General features: G+C 46.3%; 4 protein-coding genes and 1 non-coding gene across 7 annotated transcripts in view; 2 read left to right on the top strand and 3 right to left on the bottom strand.

Moving 5' to 3' along the window:
* Nucleotides 1-7,568, top strand: part of LOC123093209 (glutathione transferase GST 23) — a 9,108-nt gene extending 1,540 nt beyond the window's left edge. The window contains exons 2-6 of one of the 3 annotated variants that reach the window (XM_044515123.1): nt 3,252-3,390; nt 3,539-3,782; nt 3,870-4,176; nt 4,405-4,507; nt 4,669-7,568. In XM_044515123.1, coding sequence (XP_044371058.1) covers nt 3,252-3,306 — 55 coding nt within the window. In that variant the 3' untranslated portion in view covers nt 3,307-3,390; nt 3,539-3,782; nt 3,870-4,176; nt 4,405-4,507; nt 4,669-7,568. Of the gene's footprint in view, nt 1-11; nt 113-3,251; nt 3,783-3,869; nt 4,177-4,404; nt 4,508-4,668 lie in introns of those variants that run through there. The other 2 variants (XM_044515122.1, XM_044515124.1) reach the window with 2 other exon arrangements.
* Nucleotides 1,806-1,889, bottom strand: TRNAL-CAA (transfer RNA leucine (anticodon CAA)). The gene has a single exon. It is a non-coding gene; the product is annotated as a tRNA-Leu (tRNA).
* On the bottom strand, nt 5,306-6,248 carry LOC123090206 (uncharacterized). Its single transcript, XM_044511616.1, has 3 exons — nt 6,227-6,248; nt 5,760-5,953; nt 5,306-5,662 (listed from the first exon to the last, which is right to left on the bottom strand). The coding sequence occupies exons 1-3, from the start codon at nt 6,246-6,248 to the stop codon at nt 5,306-5,308; spliced, it is 573 nt and encodes a 190-aa protein (XP_044367551.1).
* Nucleotides 7,569-7,797: 229 nt separating the features above from the next.
* LOC123093208 (photosynthetic NDH subunit of subcomplex B 2, chloroplastic) lies at nt 7,798-9,271 on the top strand. The gene is made up of 2 exons (XM_044515121.1): nt 7,798-8,879; nt 8,980-9,271. The coding sequence occupies exons 1-2, from the start codon at nt 7,983-7,985 to the stop codon at nt 9,172-9,174; spliced, it is 1,092 nt and encodes a 363-aa protein (XP_044371056.1). The 5' UTR covers nt 7,798-7,982; the 3' UTR covers nt 9,175-9,271.
* Nucleotides 9,226-13,409, bottom strand: LOC123093207 (DEAD-box ATP-dependent RNA helicase 38). The gene is made up of 7 exons (XM_044515120.1): nt 13,055-13,409; nt 12,676-12,969; nt 12,293-12,520; nt 11,396-11,461; nt 10,311-10,712; nt 10,130-10,241; nt 9,226-9,675 (listed from the first exon to the last, which is right to left on the bottom strand). Exons 1-7 carry the CDS (start codon nt 13,319-13,321, stop codon nt 9,524-9,526), a joined length of 1,521 nt encoding a protein of 506 aa, XP_044371055.1. The 5' UTR covers nt 13,322-13,409; the 3' UTR covers nt 9,226-9,523.
* Between the last annotated feature and the right edge of the window lie 786 nt (nt 13,410-14,195).

Below are 14,195 nucleotides of genomic sequence, written 5' to 3'. Positions count from 1 at the left end.
TGCTGCTCTGCTCTGCTGATCCGTTCGTTTGGAGGCCGGCCGGATTGTTGGCAGGCAAATAAATGGATTTGTTAAGGTGGCGTCTCGTGTTTTTTTTTTTTGAAATTTCGCACACCATTAAACGTATGTCAAATTACAACACGGAATCGCAAAAACCCAGAGAGAGAGAGAGAGAGGACGCATGTCCAGGAACATTTGGTAGAGAACTCCATTAAAGCAAATTTCTGCAAACGCCATCCTCACCACTTGCCGTCTTCGGAGACGAAGAAGAACCACTGCCCATGAGGGCTTTGTGAGCCAAAGAAGAGGACTGCCGCAGGAAAGGCCATTGTCATTGTGGCTCGTTGACTGGGGATCATCTCCGTGCTCCTTGAAACCCAGGTTAGCCGCATGTCGTCGAGGTAGAATGCTAGAGCCGCCACCCACGAGCCTCGAACCTTGTTCTTGGACCTTTACCTTCCCCCAAACAAAGACGACACCACATGAGATGAGATCCGCCATGCACACAACAAACACCATTAGATCCATCGCACCAAGGAAACGATGGAATAAGGTTCACACATACCCCTCGATTTCACCACTGAAGATGTCGTGAGATGGGGTTGAGCTCGAGAAATTTTCATTCCAAACGCCGGCATCACTGTCATCCAAACGCCGTTGTGGAACACACTAAACCTAACCCTACCTGCACTAGAGGCAGAGAGCCATCATCGGAGCGGTGATTGGAGGGCAAGAGAACCCACAGCCTTGCCGGCAAAGCGCAGGAGGAGTTGGTCGCCTCCCTGATCACATTTTTCCTGGATGAGAGGGATACGTGGTTCAATCAAGGGTAAAATTCTATCTGATACTTATGTCTTAACTTCAGTATAATTTAATATTTGTATTAAAGTTAGTACAAAGTTGAGACATATATTTTGAGACGGAGGGAGTAGAGTGCAGGGAAGAGCGACGTGCAGATAAATGTGAAACACTTGTATTCCATCTCGGGCACGACAAAAATGCCGGTTTTTGTTGTTGAAATGGAAACACTTGTGTTCCATCTCGGGCACGGCAAAAATGCCGGTTACAGCACGGGTTACATCGACAGGAAACTATCAAGCCACAAGCACGCTTCAGCATCAGCTAACCCTGCACCCATGGCGGCCAGCACATGCGTTGGCTTATTACAGCTACGTCCAACATGTACAATCTCAGTCCGAATGAACTTGGTACTTGATCTAAACTTGATGCCACGGAACAGATGACCCAGCGGTGCGTATTCATAATAAGAGCTCGAGGTCACCGCATCTTGAAGAGTGGTACTGTCGGTTCCGAACAGCGCCCGGCCAACTCCAATCTGATCGCCCAAGTAATTGCACGGGAGAGGGCCAAGGCCTCCGCATGTAGGGCGTCAGTCAGATCATTCACTGAACATGGCTCCGGACAGTATTGGAATGCGTCAGTCTCCAGCCGTTTCTCACCGTGGTTGCCCCGATTACGTTCAGTCCACCGTTGCCAAAGTAGCTATTGTCAGCGGTTTCTTCTCCTCTGCCAGCCTTAGGATAGCCTGAAGAATCTCGCGAAAGAGAAAATTTTGTCAGAAAAAGTGATGTAATTGTTGAAGTAAATTTAAGCAAGGAAAAAAGCAAAAATAATTGTCGGAAGTGGGGTTTGATGTAATTGTTGAAGTAAATTTAAGCAAGGAAAAAAGCAAAAATTTAAGCAAGGAAAAAAGCAAAAACAATTGTCGGAAGTGGGGTTTGATGTAATTGTTGAAGTAAATTTAAGCAAGGAAAAAAGTAAGCAAGGAAAAAAGCAAAAACAATTGTCAGAAGTGGGGTTTGAACCCACGCCCTCGTTAGAGGACCAGAACTTGAGTCTGGCGCCTTAGACCACTCGGCCATCCTGACTTGTACGTACAGTTCGGTTGTAATATCTTAATGTAGCATAACTACAACATCATAATATTGTATACAGTGCATCACTGTACATATACTTGTCTCGAGAGCGGCGATGGTATGGACGAGCTCGCCTGCTCCCGTTGCGCCTACCAATCGAACAGCGACGCGTTCCAGCTTGTATCGAATGCGATCGTATAGAGGGACGACGGATACGCCCTGTCCAACAGTGTCATACGGCGACGGCTCCGTGTAACCTAACGCTGGGTGGACGGTCGATCGTGCATTTGTTCCGTTGGTACAGGTCTCGGATGGCTGTACATAACGATTGTCGTCAGCTACGGGCCGACGCGCAAACAGCCCACGAAGGAAAAACAAAAATCCCCACAGGCGACGCTGAGGAGGAAAAAAAACAAATCTATCCTTTCCGGCGCCGCACGAGGCGAGGAGCTCAGAGCTATGGCGATGGCGGAGGTGGGAGGTGAGAGCTCAGAGCTATGGCGACGGCGGAGGCCGGAGGCGATGGATTCGAGTTCCTATCTGATCGGGTTAACAGGTACTCTTATGTTTTGCTGCCGCCGCTTTTTGTTTCCGGTGTTGGCCGCTGTCAGATCTCGCGGCCGCCGAATCCTTGCTGGACGGCGAAGGCAACCAAACTCTGGTATGCATGGCCGCTGAATCCAGCATTGGTGATGGGCGATGCACTCACAGTGAAGATATTTTTCATGGCTTCCCTGATGGAGACACAATATGGAATCCACCCTTTGTGTCTTGGTCTAACTCATTATGGAATTATGGTGGCGATTGCGTAAATGGAGGTGCGGCTACAAAACAAACATTCCTTCATGTGAGATGCTAGTACGAACCTAGGGAATTCAGACTAACACATTCGAATAGTTTGGAAATTTCATCTCTGAAGCAACAAAAGTGACAAAGAATAGCACTGTGCAAGTATAATGCATGTAGACAAAAGGAAAAAAAAAGTAAATGTGCAAATTACATACATAGGAAAATACATATTTTTTTGACCATTTATGCTGCCAACTTTCTACAATTGGTATATGACACTATTACCATAGGAGTGATGGGTGACATGTACTAGCATCTAAAAATATCTATTTAGTTAGCCGGGAATAATATTAACAAAAAAATGCACATGGTTCATATTTTTATTTTGAAAAAAGATTGATCTCAAGTATCTACTCCGGAGATAGTTTGCGACTGAACGTCGAGAGAATAAAATGTATGCAGGATATAGTTTGCAGCTGCTCGGTTAGTATCATTTTTTTATTCACCATCATATGTATGAGAGTGATGCTTGTGACCATAAAAACGAAACTCACATATTGTTATTTCTCACAAAATATTTTGCAGGGGGTCCCGGAAAGAAATAACACCCGGTCTTACCGATGTAGGTGCCCAACAATGATACGGTTACTCCGTTCAAAGGACATTGGATGGTACATAAGTGAGCACATGACATTCCACAATCACTCTCTTACAGATAAGTGTGGTGAGAAACTATACTGGCCCTCGCACAAACATATCGACATATATACACGTGACCTTGGCAAGCAGCTCCGTGAAAATAATATCAGCATCAGCAAAGTGTACAACATTATTGATAGTTTCTTTGGTTCAATGAGCAATGTGCCTTTCAGCAAAAGAGCGTTAAGGGGGCTTTGTTGAGAAATCAGCCGAGGTCAGGCGGATGATGATGTCAGGAAGACAATGGAAGTTTTTGCTGAGCTGGGATCCAAAGATTCTGGGTTTGTACTACAGAGTGCAGCCAGATGAAGACAACCGCATACGGAATCTGTTATGGTCAACAGGAGCAAGCAGAGCACAGTACTATTAGTCGCTCTCAACGTGCCATTTGTGCTCGTCTTGATCGTCAGTGTGCAGGTACCTTAGATTATCAACACTCAAAAATATAGTGATTATACCATTTCAACTGTTTTTTGCTAACTTGCTGGCCTGGCTTTTGCTTAGATGGCCCCGCAGTAAACAATGATGATGGTGGTGCTGTGCATGCAGCAACGATGGAAACATCAGCTGGAACCACTACTTCTCCTTCCGTGAGAATACCAGTCATCGTAACACACTCGATGAGCATGCTGTCGATGGGAATCACACTGCAAAAATGAATCAACCAATTGACTTGCAAAAGCCCAAACTTGTATTCCTATCTTGGCAGACAATCTTGTTCCTGACACGGGCAATAATGGACCACTCCGGGATGCAAGTCCAAGAGCAGCTGAATGCAAAACAACACATGGCATCGACTTGTTGGCAGCGGGTAAACCTTGTATTGCCTTATCTTTAGCTTTGAACACCCCTGAAACAAACAAAAAAACTTTTTAAAAACATGGCAATATGTACTCAACACCTAAATTCAGTACGCCTGAAAATTTACATGGACAAATGTCTCGCACCTGTGTGAAAGTACTAAAAATGTCTGCAAATAGTATAATCTGATGATGAATCTAGCCTTGCATATAGCTGAAACTTCTGAATAAACATGCAGTTGCCACAGGCACCTGCCCTGCCCAGATCACATCTCCAGCAGCAAATGGAAATCCCAAACATACTTGCAACTGCTCTTGCTGATGCGCCTCCTCCATCCGAAGGTACAATTAGCAAAACTGTCTTTATAGTTTGTATGCTACATTACAGTCACGAGCTGGGAGGTTGTCATTTAGCATTTACACACTCACTAGCACCATTGCCGTCTATCTGCATCTCTATAACCAATGTCGTGATCAGTGGCAAACTTTCTCTTGTATTTCAGCTGGGCCTAGCAACTGGCAACCCATGAGAGTAGTGTCTGACGCTCCATCTGAAAAGAGGTCGCAAGATTTGCAAGACTAATAATAGATCAGCCGTCTACTTCTGACATTTATCAGGGCGTCTGTGACTGTACAACACAAAAACACAGTAAAAGTCGACATTCTTCAAATTCGACTAGAAAAAATCACGCCAGACTACCGTCCGAAAAATTAAAATGACCGGCCAATTCTAAGCTTGGGCTCATTGATATGCACCTGGAAAAGATAGGCAAAATGACAAAATCCAAAAAAAATGTTTTTCATTTCTATTTTGGAAAACAATATTGACTAAAAATACATTTAATCTAGATTTGTCAGATATCCATATTTATCCTTGAAACCACAAAACCACAGTGAAAAAACAACATTGTTTGTGTGTAATTGTAACAAAAAATTATGTCACCGGTCTGCCCATCCAAAAGATTCAGAAGGCCTACTGTATGTACATCCTGGAGTAGATGACTGCTTCCACGCACTTTGCTACTTTGACCGCTAAACACACACACACACACACACACACCATAAAACTCAATTTAGAGGGACAGTACATACGCCATTTACTACGAGCTACTACATGATACTCCAGTTAAATCCTCACACCTAATTCAGCACGCGCATCATAATCGCGGCCACAAGCAGTATAAGATTGGCCACGCCAATCACGAGATTAGCGACGGATGCCACCAGATTTATGGACGAAGCGTCGACAGCAATGGTTCCCTGGCGCCCTGTAATTGGGGGCGCAGCGACCATGTCCCCTGCGGCGGCGCTGACGGAAGATGCGACCTGGGAACCCTCGGGCACGACGTTCTGCTGCCCATCCGATGCGTGCGGCGGCTGCAGACCTTGAGCTCCCACCGCTTGGCCGACTTGCTCCTGGACGTAGCTGGGCCAAGAGAGGCGAGGTAGTCGGCGTAGGCTTGCTGCCACATAGAAGTCGCATCCACCAGCTGATGGCTATCGTTGATTCAAAGAAAAGAGACGAAGAAAAGTGAGGTCTTGAGCAGATCAGAAGAATAATGCAACAAAAATTCTCCAAACAAAACCGCTTTACATTGTGATTCCGGTACTTGCAGAAACGCTCGCCGGCGTTCTGCCCCTGCCGAGCTATCTTGATTTCGACTTGGGGATCGATTGAAACATCCCGCGCCTGCCTCTGGCGGAATAAATGCAGTTGGTGGGCCGACCCACATGCCGTCTTTCCCTGGCTCCCACCGTTGCGATGCTGTTTGCCGCCGTCGCTAGTTCCTGGAAGTTCGACTGTACACACCGTACATCTGTCAAGTCTCCCGTCCAACCCACACATTAAATAAGCCGCGTGAATACCGCACCGATCCCACCTCCCAGAGCGATCGACGCTTGGCGATAAAGTGAGCAGGCGAGCTCGTCCACGCCAGTGAATTTCCGTACTTGTCTTTCATTTTTGTAGCCCGTCTCGTAAGACCCTTTTAGTGCCGGTTCTGAAACCGGCACTAAAGGGTGGGGACTAAAGCCCCCCTTTAGTCCCGGTTCAGCACGAACCGGCACTAATGGCCCACCACATGGCCTGAGCCCGCGCCGGGGGGCTGGGGGACCTTTAGTCTCGGTTGGTAACACCAACCGTGACTAAAAGTTTTTTTATTTATTTTTGAAAAAAATGACTTTTTTTTTCTAATTTTCTAATTTCTGAATTATTTGATGATTTAATCTCTAATCATCTCTCATCATTTCAAATCGTCTAACTTCCCGACCGGTCACCCATCCTCTCACTACTCCAGTCCGACCATGCTTAACTTCCCAGTTCTATTCTCCCTAATTTCCAAGTCTGCACTTGTTATTTACCTGACAATAGTAAGCTGTCAATCCTATTAACCCTCAGGAGTTTAGTTTGAGCATGAAGTCACACGTTTCACCATTTGAGTTTGAGAGTATTATTCTAAAAACATTAATTATTTAGTAACACTAATATTTCTTGAATAAGTAGTTTGAGCATAGTTTGACCAAATTTGACCATAGTTTGACCAAAATTCAAAAAAAACTGTAATAATTATTTAGTAACACTAATATTTCTTGAATAAGTAGCTTGACCACAGTTTGACCAGATTTAACAAAATTCAGAAAACTGAAATTTGAGCATAACTTTTTTTCCTTTAAGAATTTGAGGATTCTAAAAATGTGCAAAACGACCTATGGCCGTCGAAATCGGATGCGGATTTTCGTGCTGATTTTTTTTATATATTATGCGTTTTTTTGACATCGTATGCAAAATATATGGTCGTTTTACTTTTTCATAACACTTTTTTGCAAACCATGTCAAAATTTATGTTTTAAAATTTCCCTAACTACTAGATGTAGAAACATAACTACATCTCAAAGGATTTTAATTTTTGAAATTTTTATCATTTTTCTTTTGTTTTTTTTTAAAACAGAAAAGACAATGAGGAGGGGAGGTAGAGTTTGAAAATTGCCCTTTAGTCCCGTTTGTGATACAAACCGGAACTATATATTGACCCTTTAGTCCTGGTTTATGTCTGGCGCCTTAGACCACTCGGCCATCCTGACTTGTACGTACAGTTCTGTTTTAACGCCTTAATGTAGTAGTATCTACAACATCATGATATTGTATACAGTCTATCACTGTACATATACTTGTCTTTTTGTTGTTGTTGTTGCGAACGTGTACATATACTTGTCGAACTCTCACTTGAGATCCGTTCCTATAGGTAAACTCCTATCAACGCGAACATTCATGAATTAGCATCGGCCTCAGAGTCCCTCTGAATAAAAGCTGAAACATACTCCCTCTGTTTCTAAATATAATTTTTTCTAGAGATTCCAATAAAAAACAACATACAGAGCAAAGTGGGTGAATCAGCACTCTGAACTACTCCCTCTGTAAACTAATATAAGAGTGTTTAGATCACTAAAGTAGTGATCTAAACGCTCTTATATTAGTTTACGGAGGGAGTATATCCTATGTAGTCCATAGTAAAATCCCTAAAAAGACTTATATTTAGGAAGAGAGGGAGTACATGTTTCTGAATTGCGAAAACAAAGATCATGTTCTTTTCTGCATGCTCATTCCTCCGGTACCAAGCTGTTGCTACCGTAGACAGGCAGGCAGGCTCCCGGTCGCAGCAGAGCAAGGAGAGGACACGGACAAGGAGCGAGAGAGCCACCTATCCTCAAGCCGGCTGATATGAGGCTGCAGTGACACCCAATCGGCCTCCAGCCTCAAGGGGAAGGGAAGCACCTTCCCCTTCTTTGCTAGCTATCACTCGCTCCAGCGCTAGCTCCGATGGCCGCCTCCTCCTTCCTCCCGCTCCACCTCCCGGCCTCCCCCAGGCCAGCCACCGTGGCCGCGAGGGCAGCCTCGGGCGTCGCGTCGACGGTGCCCGCCGCTACTACGCAGACGTCGCAGCTGGAGGAGACCTTCGGCCGGAAGGGCCTGAGGTTCGGGACGGACGCCACGGGCGCGCCCACGGCGGAGCTGAGCGTGCGCAACGGCAGCTCGCTGCAGCTCCGGCTCAACGACGGGCTGGTCACGTCGTACCGGCCCAAGGTGTCCTGGGAGGGCGGGGACGGCTGCCGGGAGCTGCTGCACACCGTGGCCGGCGCCGGCGCGGTCAAGGGCGGCGTGGGGCTGGTGCTCAACGAGGCCTCCTCCTCGTCGTCGCTGCTCGGCGCGTCGGAGTGGTCCGTGACGGACGTGGACTCGGACTCGTACGACGCGGTGCAGGTGGAGCTCGGGTGCGGCGTGGGCGGCGCCAAGGGGGCCAAGCTGGAGGTGTCGTACGTGGTGACGCTGTACCCGCTGAGCATGGCGACGGCGGTGATCGTCAAGAACAACGGGGCCAAGCCGGTGGAGCTGACGGGCGCCGTGCTGAGCCACATCAAGTTCGACAAGCGGCGGGGCACGGCCGTGGAGGGGCTCCGCGGCTGCCCCTACTGCTCCCACCCGCCGCCGGCGTCCGGGTTCGCGCTGCTCACCCCCGCCGAGGCCATGAAGCGGGAGGAGTCCGGGTGGTTTGGCGGCGGCGGCGGGGAGGAGCCGAGGCAGGGCGCCTGGACCGTGGAGGAGAACCTCTACACCATCCTCAAGAAGAAGGTGAGCAGGGTGTACGCGGCGCCGCCGGAGGAGAGGAAGAAGCGCATCTACAGCACCGCGCCCTCCAAGTTCACCACCATCGACCAGGTTCGTTCGTCTCCTTGGGATGCATCCATCGTGCATGAATGATCATCATTCGTCAGCCGCATTGCTCAGTGATGATATGCTTTGTGATTTGCTTGGACAGTCTAGCGGGCTCGGGTTCAGGCTTGTGAGGATGGGGTTCGAGGACCTGTACCTGAGCAGCCCGGGAGGATTGTACGAGAAGTTCGGCAACGACTACTTCCTCTGCACCGGGCCGGCGTCCATCCTCGTGCCCGTCGTCGTTGGCCCCGGCGAGGAGTGGAGGGGGGCGCAGGTCATCGAGCACGACAACTTGTAACTGTTTTGAGTTACACAAGGAGGAAATCATGTACATTCTCACACATGGGAGTGAATCTTGTAACTGCCAATTGCGATCAATCTGTACACATGCGGTACGCATCTCGTAGCACAAGTAACATACAAATGAATTTTCAAAGGAAATTACATGGGCGTGTGTGAAGAAGACTTGAAAACCTCAAACGAACGAGCATAAAAATGGACACACTCTCTCATAGAATTCATCGCATCAGCTCAGCATAATCCACTCCAGACACAAGCATCTGGTGCAAAGGAAAGAACCCAAGTGCTGGTGACAAGATAATCAAATAAGCGCGCATTTGCCGCCACCTATTTCTGCCAGGAAACGTTTACTCGAGTAAACCCGCATCCTTAAGAGCAGTCTCAAAATTGTCCTCGCTTTTCCAGTTGGGGACCTCAGGCACTTTGTGCTGGAAGTAGTCCTCGATCTTTGTCATCACAGCTTCATCAGTTTGACCACATAGCAGGTTGAACACAGCTCCTGTCACCAGCGAAAATTCAGTTAGGCCACAAGATAAGCACTCTACTCAACAGCGATTAGCTGATAAACTGGCATAACAAAACTTATGTTTCAAACTGATAAATCATGAAAACAATCAAAGCAAATCAATTGACAGTCTACAGAAATAGGAGATCACAACTTCTCAAGAAAAAACGAAAACGAACAAACATGACGCCAATAAACAACAAACAATGGTCACATCAGTTCTATCTTATCCTAATAAAGGAAGCTAAAAATCCTATTGCAAAATCCTACTTGCAGAAGACTAGTTCTGCCGACAAGTTCAATCTTAGGCTAGGACAAACAGGCATCAGGACTAACTAAATGTAGCGTGCTTGCTTATCAATGATAACAGCATTAATGTTTGTCCCGGCGTTGACAAAATATGCTTTACAGTGGTGTATGTACATAGACTGATAAGACACAAATTTACCTTTTCGGCCAAAGCGCCCAGCTCTGCCAATTCTGTGCAGGTACACCTCATAATCAGGTTCATCTCTCGTATTATACTTGATTGGCATGTCGTAGTTGATGACCAGGTTAACCTTTCAAAGGAAGAATGTTAGGAGGAAAATTTATACTGGTGTGTCAAAATAGCACAGCGGGCATAGTACCTGTGCTTGGTCAAACCCACGAGCAAGAACATCAGTTGATATAAGAACCTTGGTGTACCCATCTTTGAATTCCTGAATTACTTTTTCCCTCTCTGCTTGGTCAAGGGATCCTTGAATTGAGGAGCACACATAGTCCTCTTTTGTCAAAGCATTATGTACATTCTTAGTACTATTTCTTGTTCTCACAAAGATGATAACCTGTCCAACCTTTTGCCCAAACTCAAAGATCTTGTCCCTTATAACCTCTATTTTGGCCGCCTCATCAGGGACTCGGACTTTATATTGCTTTACTTTTTCCAAAGTAAGATCTTCCTTCTTCACAAATATTTGGTTTCCGTCCTTAATGACCCTTGTAACAAATTCCTTCACTTTCTCGTTGAAGGTCGCAGAGAAGAGAAGCACCTGTTATAAATAGAATTAAAATAAGTAAAAGAGGCACCATATGAAAACAGAAACAATCACATCTAACCAAGAATTTAGGAATGATATAGCCAAGGCTAGTTGAATGGCACAGCCATGGAATTACACTGACAGTTACAAGCATCACAAAAGATTATGCACCACATGGACAAGGCTAGTTGAGGACTGAAAGTATATCAACACCATCAATGGATGAACTTGAAAAAACTAGGGCAATAACATCAGCGGATTGGGTATAAGATTATGATAATAGGAGTGCCCAAATGTGCAATTAACCAATTACATAGAACATACAATAGTATATGTTTCTTTCTATTCCTAAAATTATCAACTTCAGATGCCCCATGCATGAACATGCAGCCTTCCAAAATAAAGAAAATGAATATCACAATCGAAAAAACTTCCAAATTGAATACAACCCACTGCATAAAGAAAATGACCCTTTTCCAAAGCCTCTACCTATCATTAGCAATTGATAATAAGTTCAACAAGCAGGACATGAGCACATACAAAGCATAGGAACAGGTTGTCTCCCTTAATAGCCTACCAAGTCCCAACATTCAAAATACTCACATCTGATTTTGAAATGTAACCAAGGTGCAAGCTGTTGTGTGTGATTCTACTGCCACAGTCAAAAGTAGTCAGTTCACTAAAAAAACGGTTACCTGACAGCCACCAGCACTATTTTGTATATCCTTCATGATCCTTAAAGAATCAGTTTTAAAGCCCTCCTGCAAGAAGCATTCAACAGGATAAGAAACTGGACTCATTCAATCATAAAAGCAACTAGTTTACATGAGCCCGCTACGTCGGAATTTTGAGCGCCTCAAATTTTGGTTCCAGTTAGATGAATATTTCTACTGTTGGGAACTCCATAATAATTTATGTCCTTGGAAAACAGATGCTTTTTCTGTTACTTTTATCCACTCAGACCAAACAGATGCCAAGAGTTTTCGGTCATCACACCTAACATAACACGACTGCACCATGATGACACCCCTTAATGCCCACTAGGATATCAGGAGTACAAACTATACAGGCCGCATTCTTTCATACTCTGATCCACTGACTCATACTTGACTAAGGTTATTTCAATTTCAATTTCAATTAAGCCACAAGAAAGTTACCTACCCAGAGGAAGCAAGTTAGTGGCAAGCCTAGCAAGTAAGTGCCACTGATTTGCTTCTTGCGGATAGTTATCGACGTACATCTGATGGCTATGAAGGGGAAGGTCTAAGGGACTTAACCTCAAAACACTCTCATTGTTTGCTGCTAAGAAACATCTGTTCTACTGTATTTCTTACAAGGACATGAAGACTCGAATGAATATTGCTGTCAATGCCATTATTGTTTGCAGCTGAGAAATAACTCCTGTAATGAGTATGGACCTTATTATCCTTCTCCCTTCCCTATTAGCGTGTGTCTTAACACTAAACTAACAGTAAGTTGCCCGGAAAACACTTGGTAATGAGTATGGACCTTATTATCCTTCTCGCTTCACTGTTAGCATGTGTCTTAATATAACACTAAACTAACAGTAAGACAAGAGAACTAAACTGTACCTCGGCAAGCATATGATCTGCCTCGTCGAACACAAGAATCTTGATCTCCCTAGTCGCAAGCTTCTTATGGGTAATCCACTTGGTGAGCGTCCCAGAAGTGCCAATCACCACCTGATCGGTCACCGGAGCCATTTTGCTGATGGGCATATATTCTTTCTGAGACGACGGGATTGCACAGGCACAGGTAATGCCGGTAAACTTGCCCATCCTCATGAGCACAGATTTATTCTGCACAGACCAACCAATCAAAATCAGTACATTACATTACAGGGTATAAAACTAGCAGAATCAAGCTCCCCACTGCAGTTTGTTGTATCCAATAACCAGATGAGAGCACATATCAGAGCGTGGGAGTGTATGGAGGATCAAGTCAAGAGACCTACCTGCTGCGCGAGCTCCCTGGTGGGGCAGATGCAGATGGCCTGGGGGACCTTGCGGTTGGGGTCGACGCGGCTGAGCATGCCGAGGACGAAGCAGGTGGTCTTGCCGGAGCCGTTGTGCGCCTGCGCGACGAGGTCCTTGTAGGGCGGCGTGAGGATCATGGGGAGTGTGATGGCCTGGATCTTGCTGGGGCGGCTGAACCCCATCTCGTCGTGCAGCCCCTTGAGCAGCTCGGGGGTGAGCTTCACGTCCTCGAAGGTCGTCGCCGACTCGTACACCGTGCCGCCCGAGGTCACCTGGAGAAGCAAAGCACCGAATCAGCCGGCCGACATCGAGGCCACTGGACAGGGGCGGCGGCGGGGAGCAGAGCGGAGCGCGTACGGCTTGGATTTGGGAGTCGTCGGAGTCGTCGAGCAGGGGCGGGCCCTCGGCGCCGCCGTCGTCGTCCGGCACGGAGAGCGAGAGCGCCTCGATCTGCTTCGCCTGAGCCTCAACCACCGGCTCGATGGGGGCGGCGGAGGAGGAGGATGAGGCGGCGGCGGCGAGCTCGGCCTCCGCCTCCGCCTTGGCCTTGGCCTCCTCCTCCTCCTCGACGTCGGCCCAGGACTTCTTCTCCGGCTCGGGCTTGGCGGCGCCGGCGTCGGCCATCGGAGCAGATCGAGAAGGATCGATGGCGAGGAGAGCTGCTTCAGCTAGAGTCGGTTCGCGTTTTTCCGGGTTGCTCCCTATTTGGGAGGGGATTATATTGTGTTGCGTGAGGTGTTTTTTTAGCTTGGCATGTAAGCGGAGCGCTGCTTAAGATTTACGCGCACACGGTCTCAGGCGGTTAATGCTGATCACCCCCGAGCGTCAAATAGTAAAAGGTCCACGCCTACCGGGCGCCCACAGCCCAATAACCTTAGTTTTTTTCTTTATTTCATAAATTGTATTTTAAAAGTGTTTTTGTTTTTGTTTTTGTTAAAACAAGTTTAAGAAATCAAACAAAACCATAAATAAATGAGAATGTTTACAAAAGCTGATAATCAGATTTGCCATGCGAAAACAGATAAAATTACCATGCTTGTGTGTAAGGATTTTGTCATGTTCTGTGTTGTCATGTAGCGTAAAGAATCAACAGAAAAATTGCCAAGCTGCAACTATTGATTGCTATGGATGCGATCGGGATCCGACATATCTGAGGCGTCATATTTTTAGCCCTAAAAATATGACATCATATTTATATTGAAATCCCAAATAGAACCGTTTGCGCATGTGATATGCATTTTGCCGGCAATTTGACACAACAATGTTAATCCCCATTTCGCCGACAAGAATGCCTCGGCCCACAACTCTTGAGTTGGGTTTTTGATAAAATCATGAACGCAAGTTCATATTGGTTGGTCTTTTAGATGGTCTTCGTCTTGCATAGAAATAACCAATTCTCAATCAACCAAGGTACAACAGTTTCGCAATTCGTAGGGGTAGCCTAAAAATCTAGGGTCCCGATAACTGCCACACGTGTAGGGTGGGCAGGAATCCGCCC

This window comes from Triticum aestivum, chromosome 4B, assembly GCF_018294505.1.
Source record: "Triticum aestivum cultivar Chinese Spring chromosome 4B, IWGSC CS RefSeq v2.1, whole genome shotgun sequence".
NCBI classification, from domain to species: Eukaryota; Viridiplantae; Streptophyta; class Magnoliopsida; order Poales; family Poaceae; genus Triticum; species Triticum aestivum.
This window is presented reverse-complemented; position numbering and strand designations above follow the sequence as displayed.

Coding starts and splice junctions, on each gene's coding strand:
- LOC123090206 (XM_044511616.1), bottom strand. CDS start 6,248: ATGTGGTGGGCCATTAGTGCCG. Junction 5,954..6,226: donor GTGGTGGGCCATTAGTGCCG/GTTCGTGCTGAA, acceptor TCGAACTTCCAG/GAACTAGCGACGGCGGCAAA. Junction 5,663..5,759: donor GCAAGTACCGGAATCACAAT/GTAAAGCGGTTT, acceptor AATCAACGATAG/CCATCAGCTGGTGGATGCGA.
- LOC123093207 (XM_044515120.1), bottom strand. CDS start 13,321: ATGGCCGACGCCGGCGCCGCCAAGCCCGAGCCGGAGAAGAAGTCCTGG. Junction 12,970..13,054: donor ACGACTCCCAAATCCAAGCC/GTACGCGCTCCG, acceptor TTGCTTCTCCAG/GTGACCTCGGGCGGCACGGT. Junction 10,713..11,395: donor ATAGTGCTGGTGGCTGTCAG/GTAACCGTTTTT, acceptor TATTTATAACAG/GTGCTTCTCTTCTCTGCGAC.
- LOC123093208 (XM_044515121.1), top strand. CDS start 7,983: ATGGCCGCCTCCTCCTTCCTCCCGCTCCACCTCCCGGCCTCCCCCAGG. Junction 8,880..8,979: donor AGTTCACCACCATCGACCAG/GTTCGTTCGTCT, acceptor TTGCTTGGACAG/TCTAGCGGGCTCGGGTTCAG.